Source organism: Labeo rohita, chromosome 17 (genome assembly GCF_022985175.1).
Source record: "Labeo rohita strain BAU-BD-2019 chromosome 17, IGBB_LRoh.1.0, whole genome shotgun sequence".
In the NCBI taxonomy this organism is placed as follows: domain Eukaryota; kingdom Metazoa; phylum Chordata; class Actinopteri; order Cypriniformes; family Cyprinidae; genus Labeo; species Labeo rohita.
In genome coordinates, this window is record NC_066885.1 from 2,782,367 (window position 1) to 2,798,652 (window position 16,286).

General features: G+C 32.2%; 1 protein-coding gene across 2 annotated transcripts in view; it reads right to left on the reverse strand.

Annotated features, from left to right (window-relative positions):
- LOC127179468 (1-phosphatidylinositol 4,5-bisphosphate phosphodiesterase beta-4) overlaps window positions 1-16,286 on the reverse strand; it is an 88,038-nt gene that overhangs the window by 16,034 nt on the left and 55,718 nt on the right. Inside the window, exons 28-37 of one of the 2 annotated variants that reach the window (XM_051133002.1) lie at window positions 13,655-13,707; window positions 13,506-13,571; window positions 13,244-13,359; window positions 11,547-11,622; window positions 11,275-11,450; window positions 7,496-7,597; window positions 4,888-4,945; window positions 4,723-4,809; window positions 3,555-3,591; window positions 1,993-2,011 (exon numbers count right to left, since the gene is read on the reverse strand). In XM_051133002.1, coding sequence (XP_050988959.1) covers window positions 2,001-2,011; window positions 3,555-3,591; window positions 4,723-4,809; window positions 4,888-4,945; window positions 7,496-7,597; window positions 11,275-11,450; window positions 11,547-11,622; window positions 13,244-13,359; window positions 13,506-13,571; window positions 13,655-13,707 — 782 coding nt within the window. In that variant the 3' untranslated portion in view covers window positions 1,993-2,000. The remainder of the gene's footprint in view (window positions 1-1,992; window positions 2,012-3,554; window positions 3,592-4,722; window positions 4,810-4,887; window positions 4,946-7,495; window positions 7,598-11,274; window positions 11,451-11,546; window positions 11,623-13,243; window positions 13,360-13,505; window positions 13,572-13,654; window positions 13,708-16,286) is intronic. The other variant, XM_051133001.1, reaches the window with a different exon arrangement.

A 16,286-nucleotide genomic window follows, 5' to 3' on the forward strand; every position in this document is an offset into this window, starting at 1 on the left:
GATTGTTGCAGATGAAGTGGATGGAAAATCAGCTAATTTATGCAATGCATTTAAATCAACAGCAAGTGAAACAATCCTCTAGCGGACAAAAGCAGTTAGGATTCAGAGCAAAAGTCTTGAGTTGTGAACATCTGCCATAAACTCAAATGTGAAACATATTGGAATAGCTCATGCAAAAATGATTTTCTGTCATCATTTACACTCGTGCACTCCCTGCAGTTTTTCGTTGCTAAGCAATTGTGGAAACTTGTTTATGCTACAGGAAAATAAATCCGAAGGTAATTGCAACTTATCATCACACAATTTGGACTTTTTCTCATGATTCTGAGAAATTGTGTGATTTAAACCAGTGTTGGGGAAAGTCACTTTTAAAAGTAATGCATTACAATTTTGCATTACTCCCTGAAAAAGTAACTAATTATGTTACTTAGTTACTTTCTATGGAAAGTAATGTGTTACGTTACTTTTGCGTTACTTTTTAAATCTGGGCAGGGCTTGCTTCTTTGTTTTTAATATAAAACAACTGTAATGTAAAAGCCCTTTTACACCAAAAGTGAAATGAAAGAAAAGTACATTTATGCAGGAGATCACTCTTCAGCTATATATAGAAAAAAATGAAGCACAAATGTCAGTTTATCTAAAGTAATTTTTGCTTATTAGTATAGTTGAACTGCATCATTGAAGATCAGCAGCAAAGACACTGGTTAATAAAATGGGATTAAATACATAAAGGAATTTGTTTTATTTAACATTTAATTATTGCAGGGTTGCGTCATATTCTGAGTTTACATTTCGCAGTTTTTATTTTGCGTAATACTGAATCTGTTTTTGTGAGTGAGATGAATTAATGCATGTTCACATTTAGACTAAAAAACAGTAACATCATGTTTACTCCCAATTTCCCAACAGGAAACTTGTCAATCAATAAATGGGAAAAGTAACTGGCGTTACTTATTTGAAAAAATAACTCAGATATTTTCTTAGAAATTCAAAAGTAATGCGTTTCTTTACTAGTTACTTGAAAAAAGTAATATTATTACGTAACTTGCGTTTCTTGTAATGCGTTACCCCCAACACTGATTTAAACTCATAATTGTGAGAAAGTCAGAATTGTGAGATAAAAAGTCACAATTACCTTTTTACTTTTTAAAGCATACTGGAAAGATGAAAAAAGAGAATCGCAAGATATAAGCTCAGAATTTCTGAAGGAAAAAAACTGCAAGAAGAAAGTTCAGAAAGAATACTGAATTTACATCTTGCAATTCTGAAAAAATGTCAAAATTTGTAAAATATGTCACATTTATTATTTTCTTTTTAATTACGTGGCAGAAATGGGCATCTGTATGGAACACAATGCAAAATGCCATTTTTTTTCCTTTGCAATCTGCATACTTCACAATTTAACCACTAAATAATCACAAAAATGTGGTACTATTTAAAACAATGGATGTTAAAAAGACACACATTGTGTCAAAATATCATATCATTATCTAACAATTCTGACTTTTTTCTTGCAATTCTGAGAAAATAGGCAGAATTGTGAGATAAAAAGTTGCAATTACCTTTTTTAATGTTTTTATTCCATGCCGGACACAAGAAAAAACAGAATAGCAATATATAAGCTCAAAATTCTTAAGAAAAAAAAAATGGCAAGGAAGAAATTCAAAATTCTGAAATTGTATCTTGCAATTTTGCAAAAATGTCAAAATTCGTAAAATATCACATTTATTGTATTTTTTAAATACTTGGCAGAAGCAGGCATCTATACAGAACACAATGCAAAATGTTTTTTTTTTTTTTTGCAATCCTTCATAATTCTCCATTTAACCACAAAATAATCACTAAAAGTGTGGTACTGCTTAAAGCTGTTAGCGTTAGTTTATTAAAGACATGCATTATGTCAAAATATCATATTATTATCTATTAATTCTGACTTTTTTCTTGCACTTCTGAGAAAAAAGTCAGAATTGTGAGATAAAAAGTCACAATTACCTTTTTTTTTAATTCCATGCTGGAAACCAAAAAAACAGAATAGCAAGATATAAGATATAAAAAAAACTGCAAGGACGTCGGAATTCTAAATTTATATACTGCAATACTGAAAAAAAAATCAAAAATCGTCATTTTATTTTTTTATAATTACGTGGGAGAATCAGGCTTCCATATGGAACACAATGAAATTTTTTTTTGCAATCCTGCATAATTCATCATTTAACCACAGAGGGTTAAGTGCAGTACTACTTAAAGCTGTCGACATTCGTTTATTACAAAGACATGCATCATGTCAAAATATCATATTTAACAATTCTGACTTTTTTTCTTGCAGTTCTAAGAAAAAAAAAGTCAGAATTGTGTGATAAAAAGTCACTGTTATGGTTTATATTTTTTATTCCATGCTGGGAACATGAAATAAAAAAAAAACTGTATGAAAATATGTCAAATTTCGGAAAAAAAAAAAAAAAAAAATTCTTGCTATTCTGAAAAAAAAAAGTGTCGAAATTTGTAGGATAGCGTGTCAAATTTACTTTATTTTTGAATTATGGGGCCGAAACAGGCTGCAAAATGCTGTTTTTTGCAATCCTGCATATTTCACCATTTAACTGCAAAATAATCACAAAAAAGCGTCTTACTACTTAAAGCTAATGACATGTTCGTTTATTAAAAAGACAAAATATCATATCATTATCTAACAATTCTGACTTTTTCTCTTGTAATTCTGAACTTTCAATTCTGAGAAAAAAGCCGGAATTATGAGATGAAAAGTCGTATTAACTCTTTTTTTATTTTGTGGCATAAACACAAAAAAAGCATATTTAATTTTATATTTAATATTAAAAATTTTTTTGGAGGGAAAACTCTATTTATTTAATTTATAAATCTTTGTCCTGTCATTTGTAATTTGCTTCTTTTTTCTTATTTTAAAAACAAAATACTTCAGCACTTCAAGTCCATCATGTATGACTAGTGTCATAATATAGCAAATGTCTTATCTTAATTATAAAAATCATTTTTGGAAAATTCTGGAAAATACCACCACAAAATCATTTTGATTACAGAAAATGACAGTCTTGGAGGGACTGTTTGTTATTTCAAAGCTATGAGACTTTCTGCTGTGGATCCCAAAATGAGAAATTTGAGATTATTTTGTCATTTTTTGGAGCTTGACAGAACTGAGTGCACACTCTTAAATAGTTCTCACAGAAGAAAGTAAGTCATGACATGACAGTGAGTAACCGAGAAGAAAAGTTTCACTTTTGTGCTACGAGAGGCAAGAAATCAACATTCAATTCATTTTTTACACAGTTGTTTATAGTATGTACACGCATTGACATCTCCAGATGATTGCAAGCTTCCTGACGGGCAAAATAAACAAAGAACCCGAGAGGAACGACTCGGCTTCCTAGGCCCACGTCTGTCTGATCAGTAGTCTGTGAAGGTGCGAAGGAGGAGCAATAATTCAAGCCATGATGGACTGGACGTCCATACGGGGAGAAATGAAAGAATCATGGGAAAGGGGGGCGTTGTAAAATTGATTTGTGAGAATAAAGTCCTACCTTGGCATTGTGATTTTGCATAGCACGAGTTCAACAGCTAAATAAAAGAGCAAAATAAAAGTCATGGTGAGTAATGATTAAATCCACATGACAGGTTCATGCATCATCAAACGGGTCATTTCTGCTGTGCACTATATTTTCTTTCCATGCTATCATAGATTTTTTTGTTATTCAATATTTTAAGAACAGAACTATATTAGTAATTTATTGTAATGTAAATCATGCAGAAATATTTTTGGTCTCTGTATTGTTTTTCTCTTTAAAACATTGTATATTAGTTTTAAATTATGATCAATTTATGCCTTTTCTTACTTTAGTATAATTAATATACTACAATAGTTTATTTTTGTATTTTCTGTCACTTTAATTTTAGTTAACATTTTAGTAACTTTGCTGTGCCATTTTTATATTTTTAAATGTCATTTCTATTGTTTTTTTAAAATTGTTTTTATGTTTTGTTCTTAAATTAAATTAGAAATAAGTTTGCGTTTGTTATATTTTATTACCATTAACGTTTATTTTATTTTTCAAGCTACTTTTAAAAATGCTTTTAGTTTTAATTAACAATATTAATTTAATGATTTACAAACAGAGAATTTTACACAATATTTTGGTGTTTTTATTATTATTTCAGGCTAACTGTAGAAATTTCATCATTACTTTAATGGCTTTTTATTGTCTTAGTTTTAGTTAATAACCTTGCGGTGTCCTCATGTAGCTTTTCAATCTGTTATTATTTTGAAAACTAGTTTCCTAGTGACATCATCTTCCAAGAAGTGACAATTTTGTGGGAAATGAACAGCAAAAACATTAGTAAGTATTAACAATGGTTTTGATCGATTCATTGATTTTTTGTGATGTCGGTTTGTGCCTCTCTAATACATTCATCCTGTTTGATCAAAGGATCAAATCAAAGTTTCAGTAGATTAAAAATATGAAAAAGAACTTCAACTTGACAACTTTATGTTAGCTAAATGTAAATCTGAATGAGCACAGATTAACTTTAGCTCTTTATAAACATCTTATGTCTGAGTGTCTGACCAGAGTCTGCTATACTTTCTTATAGAAATACACCCTTAATTACATTCATCGTGTAGAGGTTAAAGAGTTCACATGGCATTGCACAGCAGAAAGGGACCCAAACATTAAAGTATGGGTGGTGAAATACCTCCTCATTGTGTTTCTCCAGCCCCTCCAGTTGTTCCCGCTGAGCTGCCTGGAGTTGTTCGCTCTCTTTGGACTGTTTCATGGCGAGCTGTCAATCAACGCCCATGTTAATTTACATAATTAGAAACATGCATTCGAAAAAAACAAACAGGATTAGAGTCATTACCCTCTTTCTTTCTGCAAGAAACTTCCTTGTGTTTGTGCTGTTGAGCTCACGAACTCTCCTGCAGAAACACATCCCATTAGAAACATTATCAAATTATTGCATGTAACTTTTGACCAGTAGGTGGCACTGACTTAAAATTTTGTGCACATCATAAGTTGATGGTGACATTGAAAACTGCTAAGTTTTATTGCAATATATTAAAGCGTTCCGAAAACACACACTCAGTTCCTCTTTGATGTTCTCAATTTACTGGGGCAGTAAAATCAAATTATGTTTGTGAAGGTTTGTCTGAAGTTGGATAATATGAGGCAATTTATAGGAGAAGTAATGAAAAAATGGTCTATGGAGACGATCGAAATAGTAGAAAAACATCCAGTTGACCTAGAAAAATATCTGGTTATTTGGAAAATTTGGTTTCAACAAATACCCATTAATAAATAGACAGAAGATCATAGTGATCATCATTTTTGTGAGGTTTTGACCAGTAGGTGGCGCTGGCTTGAAATTTTGTGCAGATCATAAGTGGATGATGACAATGATAATTCCTAAGTTTTATTACAATATACCAAAGCGTTCTCAAAACACACCCTCAGTTTCTCCTTACCGTTCTCAATAATTTATTGGTGTGTTTAGTCAAAAAGTTCTAAAATAAAAAAAATTGAATTGTAAAGGTCATTGGATGATGGATAATATGAGGCAATGTATAAGAGAAGTAATGAAAAAATGGTCCATGAAGAGGTTCGAAATAGTGGAAAAACATCTAGTTGACCTAGGAAAATTGATTTCTACAAATACTAATTAATAAATAGAAGATCATGAACAGTAATCATTTTTGAGTTTCTGACCAGTAGGTGGCGCTGGCTTAAAATTTTGTGCACATCATAACAGGAATTATAATTTTCATCATCATAAGTTTTAACACAATATACCAAAGCGTTCTCAAAACACACCCTCAGTTTCTGTTTGCCATTCTTAATTTATTGGTGCGTTTAGTCAAAAAATTATAAAAAAGGAATTGTAAAGGTCACTGGATGATGGATAATATGAGGCAATTTATAGAAGTAATGAAAAAATGGTCCATGAAGAGGATCGAAACAGCGGAAAAACATCCAGTTGACCTTGGAAAATTGATTTCTACAAATACCAAATAAATAGACAGAATATCATGAGTAATAATATTTTTTGTGAGGTTTTGACCAGTAGGTGGCGCTGGCTTGAAATTTTGTGCACATCCTAAGTGGATGATGACAATGATAATTCCTAAATTTTATTACAATATACCAAAGCGTTCTCAAAACACACCCTCAGTTTCTTTTTGGCGTTTTAAATAATTGATTGGTGTGTTTAGTCAAAAAGTTATAAAATCAAAAATGGAATTGTAATGGTCATTGGATGATGGATTATATGAGGAAATTTATAGAAAAATTTATGAAAAAATGGTCGATGAAGAGGTTCGAAATAGTGGGAAAAAATCTAGTTGACCTAGCAAAACTGGTTTGTACAAACACCAATTAAAAAGAAGATCATGAGTAATAATATTTTCTGTGAGGTTTTGACCAGTAGGTGGCGCTGGCTTGAAATTTTGTGCAAATCCTAAGTGGATGATGACAATGATAACTGTCATAATAAGTTTCATTATGTACCAAAGCGTTTTCAAAACACACCTTTAGTTCCACTCTGATGCCCTCAACACTTTACTGATGTGTTAAAATCAATTTTATTAAGTTATGTTTATGAAGGTTTGTCTGATGATGGATAATAAGGCAATTTATAGAAGTAATGAAAAAATGAAGAGGCTGAAAATGGTGGGAAAACCATGGTCTAGAAAAACTACAGAAAGTCTTCTACAAACATTAATACACAAAAAAATCATAAATAATATTAATTTTTGTGAGGTTTTGACCAGTAGGTGGCGCTAGTTTGAAATTTTGTACCTATCATAAGTGGATGGTGATAATAATAATTCCTAAGTTTCATCACAATATACCAAAGTTTTTCCAAAGCACACCCACAGTTTCTCTTTGGTGTTATTGAAAATCAAAGTTAAATTCAAAAGGTCAGCCCAATGACAGATTACATGAGGCAATTTTATAGGAGAATTAATTTATATTAAATTTATATGAAAAGTAATATAGGAATGGTCTTTGTAAAGGTTTGACAATCATTTTTGGAAAGTGTGCTCTTTATTGTGGTCATGCTACATATGTTTAATATCAAAATATGCAATAATTTTGGAGATGGTTTTAATTAACAGTCTAGTATATCATAAATACTAACTTTTTAAGCGACGTCTAAAAAATTATATGAGCCAAAGTTGGGGTAAACTGTACATGACGAGTTAAAAAAAAGCTGTTTTAACAAAACTGTAAATGCTGGAAACTCCAGTTCATTGTGTTCACCCGTACAATCAGAGAAAAACAGATAAATGGATCTAGATGGTGCTTGGCCCCTAAAAAAACAACAAATTATATGGATGAAATTGCACAAGATGGTTCTATTTGGTCATGAAATTTCAATAGTAATGCCTCAAAATACAAGCAAAGCACAGAGGAAATTGCAACCACAAAGTAACACTGCTTATATGAGTTTTAAAGTGAAGTATGATTACCGTTCCCTCTCAGCCTTGTTCTTTATGCTTTTGTCTTGACTGATGGCTTTGCTGCTCTCCATCGAGGTCTTCGCTTGGTTGGTTCGCATCTCTTTACTCTGTCTGTAAGAGAAGCAGGAAAATACTTCAATTCTGTTTTATGAGAAACATTGGTTTGCTCTATAATCTTACAAGTAGGGCTGTACTAGTCAGCTACCAGACATGTTCTGATGTATATATATATAGTTTATTTGCAAAAACAGATGACTCTGATTTTCTGATTTTATTTTTAAATCATGCTTTTTGTTATGTTATCATTTTTTTATTGTTTTATTGTGTTAGTTTTTTTTTTTTTTTTGTTATTTTTACTTAATCAAAATAACCCAACTGCAGTTTGATTGAGATTAATTGGAATGCACAATGAAAAAATATGCTTTTTATGGAAATTAAATTAAAATTACAAATATGGAGTTACATTTTTTAAAAAGTTAGTATAATAAAAAATATGAGTCTTCATTGTTATTTCTCTTTAGCCCTTTAGTTCACTAAAAATAAATCATAGCAAATACAAAAAAAAAAAAAAAAAAAAAAAAAAAAAAAAAAAAAAAAAAAAAAAATATATATATATATATATATATATATATATATATATATGAATATTACTGGACATAAAATGAATATTAAAATTAAAAATATATGTATTTCAGCTAGGGGTAACATTACATTTTTGTTTGTTTTAAGTTGAAGTACTTAAATAAAAGTAAATAAGCTACAACTAAAATCTAAATTAAAAATTATATAGACATTAAAAAAATATAATAAATAAAAAAAACTTAATTAATAAAAATAATAAACACAACAAAATGACTAAAACTAACTAAAATTAAAATGAAAACCAAAGATATATAAATTAAAATGTAATTAAAAATATTAACCAAAACTATATACTAAAATAACACTGATGTTAGGTCCATTAAATGATAATAACACATTTTTTATTTTAATTATGCATTAGTAAATGTTTTGAATGTAACATTTACTACCATTAAGAAACGCTTTAGATGCATTTTTCATTCTTAATTAAAGTTAACTAATATAGTTAACTAATGTTAACAGATGAAACCTTGTTGCAAATTGTTACTGTTATTTGCAATCTGATGTTTGGAAGCACTTTTTATTTCTAAGTATTTAATACAGTAGACACTACCACATGGTTATTAAATACATAAACCATTTTTATTTTACTTACAGAAAAAAAAAAACTAATTTGTGACAGACTGTTATTGCAATATAAAATGACTAACAAAGTGAAAAAGAATATCTGGGTTGTGCGGCGAAACAAGAGCAGATGGTATATATCTTGCTTAAAGTGCAATTACAATAATAAACGCCTGATAGAGTTAATGTGAAATATTTAATAAAACACGCACACACACGCTTCATATGGAACAGGAGCCCATGAGAAACACACACACATTCAGTCAGAATGAATAGCACTGTTTAGCACTGCATTGTTTCAGGACCTGATTCACTAAAGCAATTATGCAAATCAGGTAATGCCATAAACACTCCCCCAAAATCAGCACCGATCCTGACTGGCAGTGAGTGATTCTCCAGCGTACAGGCTGAATCTGAGCGGAGGACTACTGCCATCTGAGACTGTAATGCTGACGGTGCGCTCGACTGCACATCTGGATATGTGCCCGGATACATCCGTCATGTGACGAATCACTGCTGACATGATCAATAGGAAATGTACACAGACGTTAATTGCAATTATCAGGCACACAGTGATGCCTCCGTAATTCCAGCACTTACTATTTGCAGTGAAAGGAGGCGCGTTTGCCAGAAATTAATGCCACTGATTTCATTTAAATGCATGTGGCACAATCCTATAGCAGCGTATATAAAGCCTAGTTCAATTAAATTGCAGGTGGCATTTGAAGATGCAGGGGTTTGTGTTAAAACGTGCCACTTAGTTGCATTATATTTAGGGCTGTCAAATGATTAATCGTGATTAATCACATACAAAATAAAAGTTTGAGTTTGCCTAATAAATGTGTGTGTATTGTGTGTAATTATTATGTATATACAAACACACACAAATTAATGGATATATTTAAGAGAAATGTTATTTATGTACAAAATATTTGTATTTATACATAATATAAATTCTATAAAAATTATAATAAATACATACACTTGTAAATATTTCTTAAATATATACATAAATGTGCTTGTATTTATATATGCATAAAAATTACAAACAGTACACACACTTATATTAGGCAAACTCAAACTTTTATTTTGTATGCGATTAATTGCGATTAATGATTTGCCAGCCCTAATTATATTATATTATATTATATTATATTATATTATATTATATTATATTATATTATATTATATTATATTATATTATATTAATAATTTTGATAAAGGATTATTAATATAATCATTATTTTCTTTACAATGCACATACAAATCATTTACAATAAGACCAAGAACATAATGTGTTATAATATAAATATATTTTTTATAAAAATAGAAAATATAAATTGTGCAAATATATTGTGCAATTACTTAATAAACTTTGGATTTTTATGAAAGATCATGAATATAAACATTTAGAATCCAATGAAAAATCATCCACAATAAACCAGAAAAATATTTAATTTCATATAATACATATTTAATTTTATATAAAAATAAAAATGTATAAAATATTTATTATATTTATAATATATATATGTATTTTTATAAAAATATAATGTTTACGTACATAAAATAAATGCACAACTATGTGTAATTACTTAATAAATCCCCATTTTTGATGAAAGATTATGAATATTAACATTATTTTCTAGAATGCAGTGATACATCATTTGCAATAAAACCAGGATAATAAATAGTAAAATTATAATAATATAATATAATATAATATAATATAATATAATATAATATAATATAATATAATATATTTATTTATTTTTAGAAGAATATAAAATAAAAATGTGCAAATATATCATGTGCAATTACTTTAATATAATAATATGAATGTATTTTTATAAAATATAAAATATATAATGTGCAATTACTGAACCCCTCATTTTTGATGACAGATTATGAATATAAAGATTATTTACTTTAGAATGCACTAATAAATCAGTTGTAATAAAAAAGGAAAATAAAAATGATAATATAATAATATAATGTATTTACTTTAGAAAATAGAAAAATATAAAATATATATATATATAAAGTGTACAAATATTTGCAATATAATATAAATTACATTTTTAAATAAAAACAGAAAATCTAAATATATATAAACATTATATAAATAAAATATTATATACATATATATATATATATTTTTTTTTACATTATATATATATATATATATATATATATATATACAATATAATAGAATATAAATTATTTTTTTTTTATAAAAATATAAAATATAAATATATAAAATAATTTTATACATAAAATATGTCACTTTTCATGTTATCAAATTAGGTGACTGTGTTACTTAACTGCACAACACAATCTTCACCAACACATCCAAAACTGCTAGATTCATTAAAGTAGAAAGCTTTAAAGACATGAACATGTTTTGTAATGACATCCAAGTCCTCCAGCGCTACAGGTCATTGCCCTGAGGCCAGCGATAAAGAGAGGAACACACAAGGCTGCAAAACTTCTAGTGCGCTAGACGGGCTTTCATCTCAATTCAGCCGAAGTTCAACGTTCAGTCGTTTCTTCAAACCCAGAGCTGTGTTTCTCTCTCTCACCTTTCATGGAGGAGCGTGAGCTGCAGTGTCTGCTGCTCCTGCTCCATCAGAAGGAGTTTTCGGAGCGTCTCGCACTGCTGAATTACGTGCTGCTCTCTCACGGTGTGTTCTTCAGCCGACTGCCATTTGATCATTTCTGCCCATTCGAGCGCGTGAGCGGCGACCATGTCCTTCACCTGCGCACAGGGAACAAAAAGAGAGAGTGTCTCTTTCAACACTCAGAATCTGCTGGAGTAAAACCTGTAACTGGAAGTGAATGAAAAGCTAAGTACCTTTGATTTGTGATTGCTCGTTAGAGTCTTGATCTGCCGGTCGACGTCTCTACTCATTTCAAGGCTGTAACTGTCACTGAGGATGAACACATAATGAGAGCATGTGCCATTTAGTCTTTTAGTTTTAATAAGATTTAGGGCTGAAATGATTTCTCGAGTAACTCGAATACAAAAAATCATCTTTGTTTAGTCTATTACAACAGTGATCGTTTAGAGCCTTTGAAGCTGCAATTAAACTGCATTTTGGAAGTTCAAAATCGGGGCACCAATGTTTTCCTCAAAAACCTTAATTTCTTCACGAATGAAGACAGAAAGACATGAACATCTTGGATGACAAGGGGGTGAGTAAATTATTAAGTAAGCTTGAGAAAGCCGACTTACTGATTTACTATTTAAGATTATTATTCTTCTTCTTCTGAGCCAAATTTCGGTATGAGTCTCCTCCTACAGCTTTCAAGCTAGAACCACCAAACTCGGCCCAGACCTTCAGACTGGTCTGACTCGGTGTGCTGTATCTTTTCAGACTGATCCGGCTTACGGTTTTCATAAACCAGACTATCAAATCCACCAAAAATCCCATAGACTTACATTGACGGAATGTTCAAATGAGCAACACTATTCAAACTCCCAGAATCCCTTGACGCTCAATCAAACTTCCCTTCTATGTACTGTTTCTAATCCATGTACACTCATTTAAGCTTCCACTCTAATATTTCAAATATTTATTTGTAACATGCTAATCATGCTAACAACATGCTAGTAACTTGCTAATCATGCTAGCAACATGTTAGTAACATGTTAATCATGTTAGAAACATGCTAACAACATGCTAGTAGCATGTTAATCATGCTAAAACACTAGTAACTTGCTAATCATGTTAGAAACACGCTAACAAAATTCTAATAACATGCTAATAACTTGTTAATCATGATAGAAAAATGCTAGCAACATGCTAGTAACATGCTAATCATACTAAAACGTACTAGTAACTTGTTAATCATGTTAACAACATGCTAGTAACTGGCTAAACATGATAGAAACATGCTAGCAACGTGCTAGAAACATGCTAATCATGCTAACAACAGGCTAGTAACTTGTTAATCATGCACGAAACATGCTATCAACATGCTAATCAGGCTAGAAACATGCTAGTAACTTGCTAATCATGCTAACAACATTCTAGTAAATTGCAAATTATGCTAACGACTTGCTAATCATGCTAACAACATTGCAATTAGCCTATAAAAATACAAGCAACAAGCTAAAACATGCTAAAACATGTTAACAACATGTTAAATCATGTAAGCAATGTGTTAAATCATGCTAGCTGCTTTCATACTTTTACAACTGCTTCAAACTTTCAGGCTAGGCTTTCTCAAGCCAACTTAAAAGTCTGTTCTCAAACTTTACTCATCTAGTTTGTGAGTTGTTGTTCTGGAAGTGGGGTCTTCCTCTAAACATGTCACATTTTGACGTAAGTGTACTGGCCTACTTTGATTTACGCATCCAAAATTTGGCAAATTCTCCGTTACACATTCAATCCCATTTTTATGACTGGATTCCGCATTTTCCACATCATGGAAATCACAGGGTCCTAAAAAAAGCTCAGCGAGATGTTATTTGTCACCCACCTGACTACAAACAGCGCGCAGAGAAAAACACATGTGAGTGTAATGAAAACCTAATATCACATTCACCTCACTTTCCGGATGCTTTTCTGGAGCTGCTTCTCCAGCGCTTGTTTCTCTTTATCATGTTGAGCAACAGTCCTGTCCACTTGAGCGCTGTGGGAGCTCTGCAGTGCGGCGTGGGCCTGAAATAGGAAGCGGGATTGTTTTCTGCTCTGTCTTTGTATCCGTGCCGTCAGTTTTCCTGCCCTACAGGCTTCGGTGTCTGCGACACACACACAGTGTTCATAATCAATTCAATGAACTCAAGCAAACAAAAGCCTTCGGTCACCTTCGCCTGCTTTTTCTTCAAAGCGTTCACGTCCTTCTGCTGCTTCTTGACGAGTTTCAAGTAGGTCTGGGGAGAGGTTAGAAAAACATTTCATATTTCAGTTAAAGATCGTATGCAAATTGAATGCTTTATCCTGGTTAATTTGTTACCTTGGTTTGCTTTAGGTCATCGATGGTGAGTTGAGGTGCGAGCACTGATGTATCTACAGGTTCACAAAGTAAAATATGTAAATACGAATGTAAATGAGTCATCCAACTGCTTTGATTCAGAAATAAGAGGTGCGCTTTGTGTTGAGTACAATCTTAGAGAGAGACGGATGCATAATGTATGAATTTGCCATGATTTTGCCTTTGGGAATTTCAGGGATTGTGAAAGATGTCTTTTTCGCCACAGGACAGTCTTGGATTGCTTTTTGATGTCAGTGGCAAAGTCTTTAGTCTGTCTGAGCTTTTACCCCACGATCCCACTGGAGTCATATCACAATTTGACAAGCAACAATAGTAAAAGACAGAAAAAATAATCATCACCATCTACACGCCGAAAACCGGTTTGTAATTAAATTTAAAAAAGGAAAATACTAATAAATACTACTAATATTCAGCAAGTAACGTACTAATTTGACCCAAGCAATAATTTTGATAAAAAAAATTTTTTTTTCACGAATCATTTATTCAGAACGGAACTTCGGATCGCAGATCGTGAATCATTTAATTCAAATTGGGACTTCAGAGTGCGTATCGCGAATCATTTGACTCAATACGGGACTTTGGTGCAGGTTCGCAAATCATTTGTTTCAAATCGGGACTTCGGTGCGGGTTCGCGAATCATTATTCAGATTGGGGATTCAGAGCGTGGATTGCGAATCATTTGATATAGATCAGAACTTCGGATCGCAGTTTGTGAATCATTTGACTCAATCCGGGACTTTGGTGTGGGTTCGCAAATAATTTGATTCAGATCAGGACTTCGATGCGGGTTCGCGAAACATTTGACTCAATTCGGGACTTTGGTGCGGGTTTGCAAATCATTTATTCAGAACAGAACTTCGGATCGCAGATTGTGAATCATTTAATTCAAATTGGGACTTCAGAGTGCGTATCGCGAATCATTTGACTCAATACGGGACATTGGTGCGGGTTTGCAAATCATTTGATTCAAATCGGGACTTCGGTGTGGGTTCGCGAATCATTATTCAGATTGGGGCTTCAGAGCGTGGATCGCGAATCATTTGATATAGATCGGAACTTCGGATCGCGGTTTGTGAATCATTTCACTCAATTCGGGACTTTGGTGCGGGTTCGCAAATCATTTGATTCAGATCGGGACTTCGGATCGCAGATCGTGAATCATTTAATTCAAATTGGGACTTCAGAGTGCGTATCGCGAATCATTTGACTCAATTCGGGACTTTGGTGCAGGTTCGCAAATCATTTGATTCAAATCGAGACTTCGGTGCGGGTTCGCGAATCAACTGATTCAATTCGGGATTTTGGTGCGGGTTCGCAAATCATTTATTCAGACTGGAACTTCGGATCGCAGATCATGAATCATTTGATGCAGATCAGGACTTCAAAGCGTGGATCGTGAATCATTTGACTCAATTCGAGACTTTGGTGCGGGTTCGCAAATCATTCGATTCAGATCGGGACTTCGGTGCGGGTTCACAAATCATTTGATTCAATTTGGGACTTTGGTGCGGGTTCGCGAATCATTTATTCAGAATGGAACTTCGAATCGCAGATCATGAATCATTTGATGCAGATCTGGACTTCAAAGCATGGATCGCAAATCATTTGATTCAATTCGGGACTTTGGTGCGGGTTCGCGAATCATTTATTCAGAATGGAACTTAGAATCGCAGATCGTGAATCATTTGATGCAGATCAGGACTTCAAAGCGTGGATCACGAATCATTTGACTCAATACGAGACTTTGGTGCGGGTTCGCAAATCATTCGATTCAGATTGGGACTTCGGTGCGGGTTCGCAAATCATTTGATTCAATTCAGGACTTTGGTGCAGGTTCACGAATCAGAACAGAACTTCGGATCGCAGATTGTGTATCATTTGATTCAGATCGGGACTTCAGAGCGAGGATCGCAAATCATTTGGCTCAGTTCGGGACTTTGGTGCGGGTTCGCGAATCATATATTTAGAACGGAACTTCGGATTGCAGATTGTGAATCATTTAATTCAGATCAGGACTTTGGTGCGAGTTCGCAAATCATTTGACTCAGATCAGGAGACTTCTAACTAAACATTGTAGAAAACATCAAACCAAAAGTATGTGTATGAAATTTAGCTAGCAGGAAACAAATTAAGTAAGCTATATTTTCCTATGTCCTAAAAAGAAAAGTCACTTACAAAATGAGATTGGATGAACATTAAGATCAGAATGTCAAATGTGTGGATACAAAACAACCGAATGAATCTTCCTCATAATAGTGACAAAAACAGCAACTCACCTGAAATTACTTAAAATTACGTCTATAAGCTTTTTATGAAATTTGTATGAACTTATGAATCTGTTTGACCTTTTCATATTTAAGAAGAATTTAAGAAGTCAGGCACAACTTATGATTTTCAAGGGTGTAGAATTTAGTAGAGACACTGACATGTCCCTACCAATAACCAGACACTACTCAATTGTCTCTAGCAATAATTTTGATCAAACTATTAAATGTCTGTTGTCTGCCGTTATGTCCTCACCACAATGCCATATGGAAAATAAAAATCACTATCAAAGAGAATGAGAAGTGAATTGCTTCGCTGTTGTATCCTG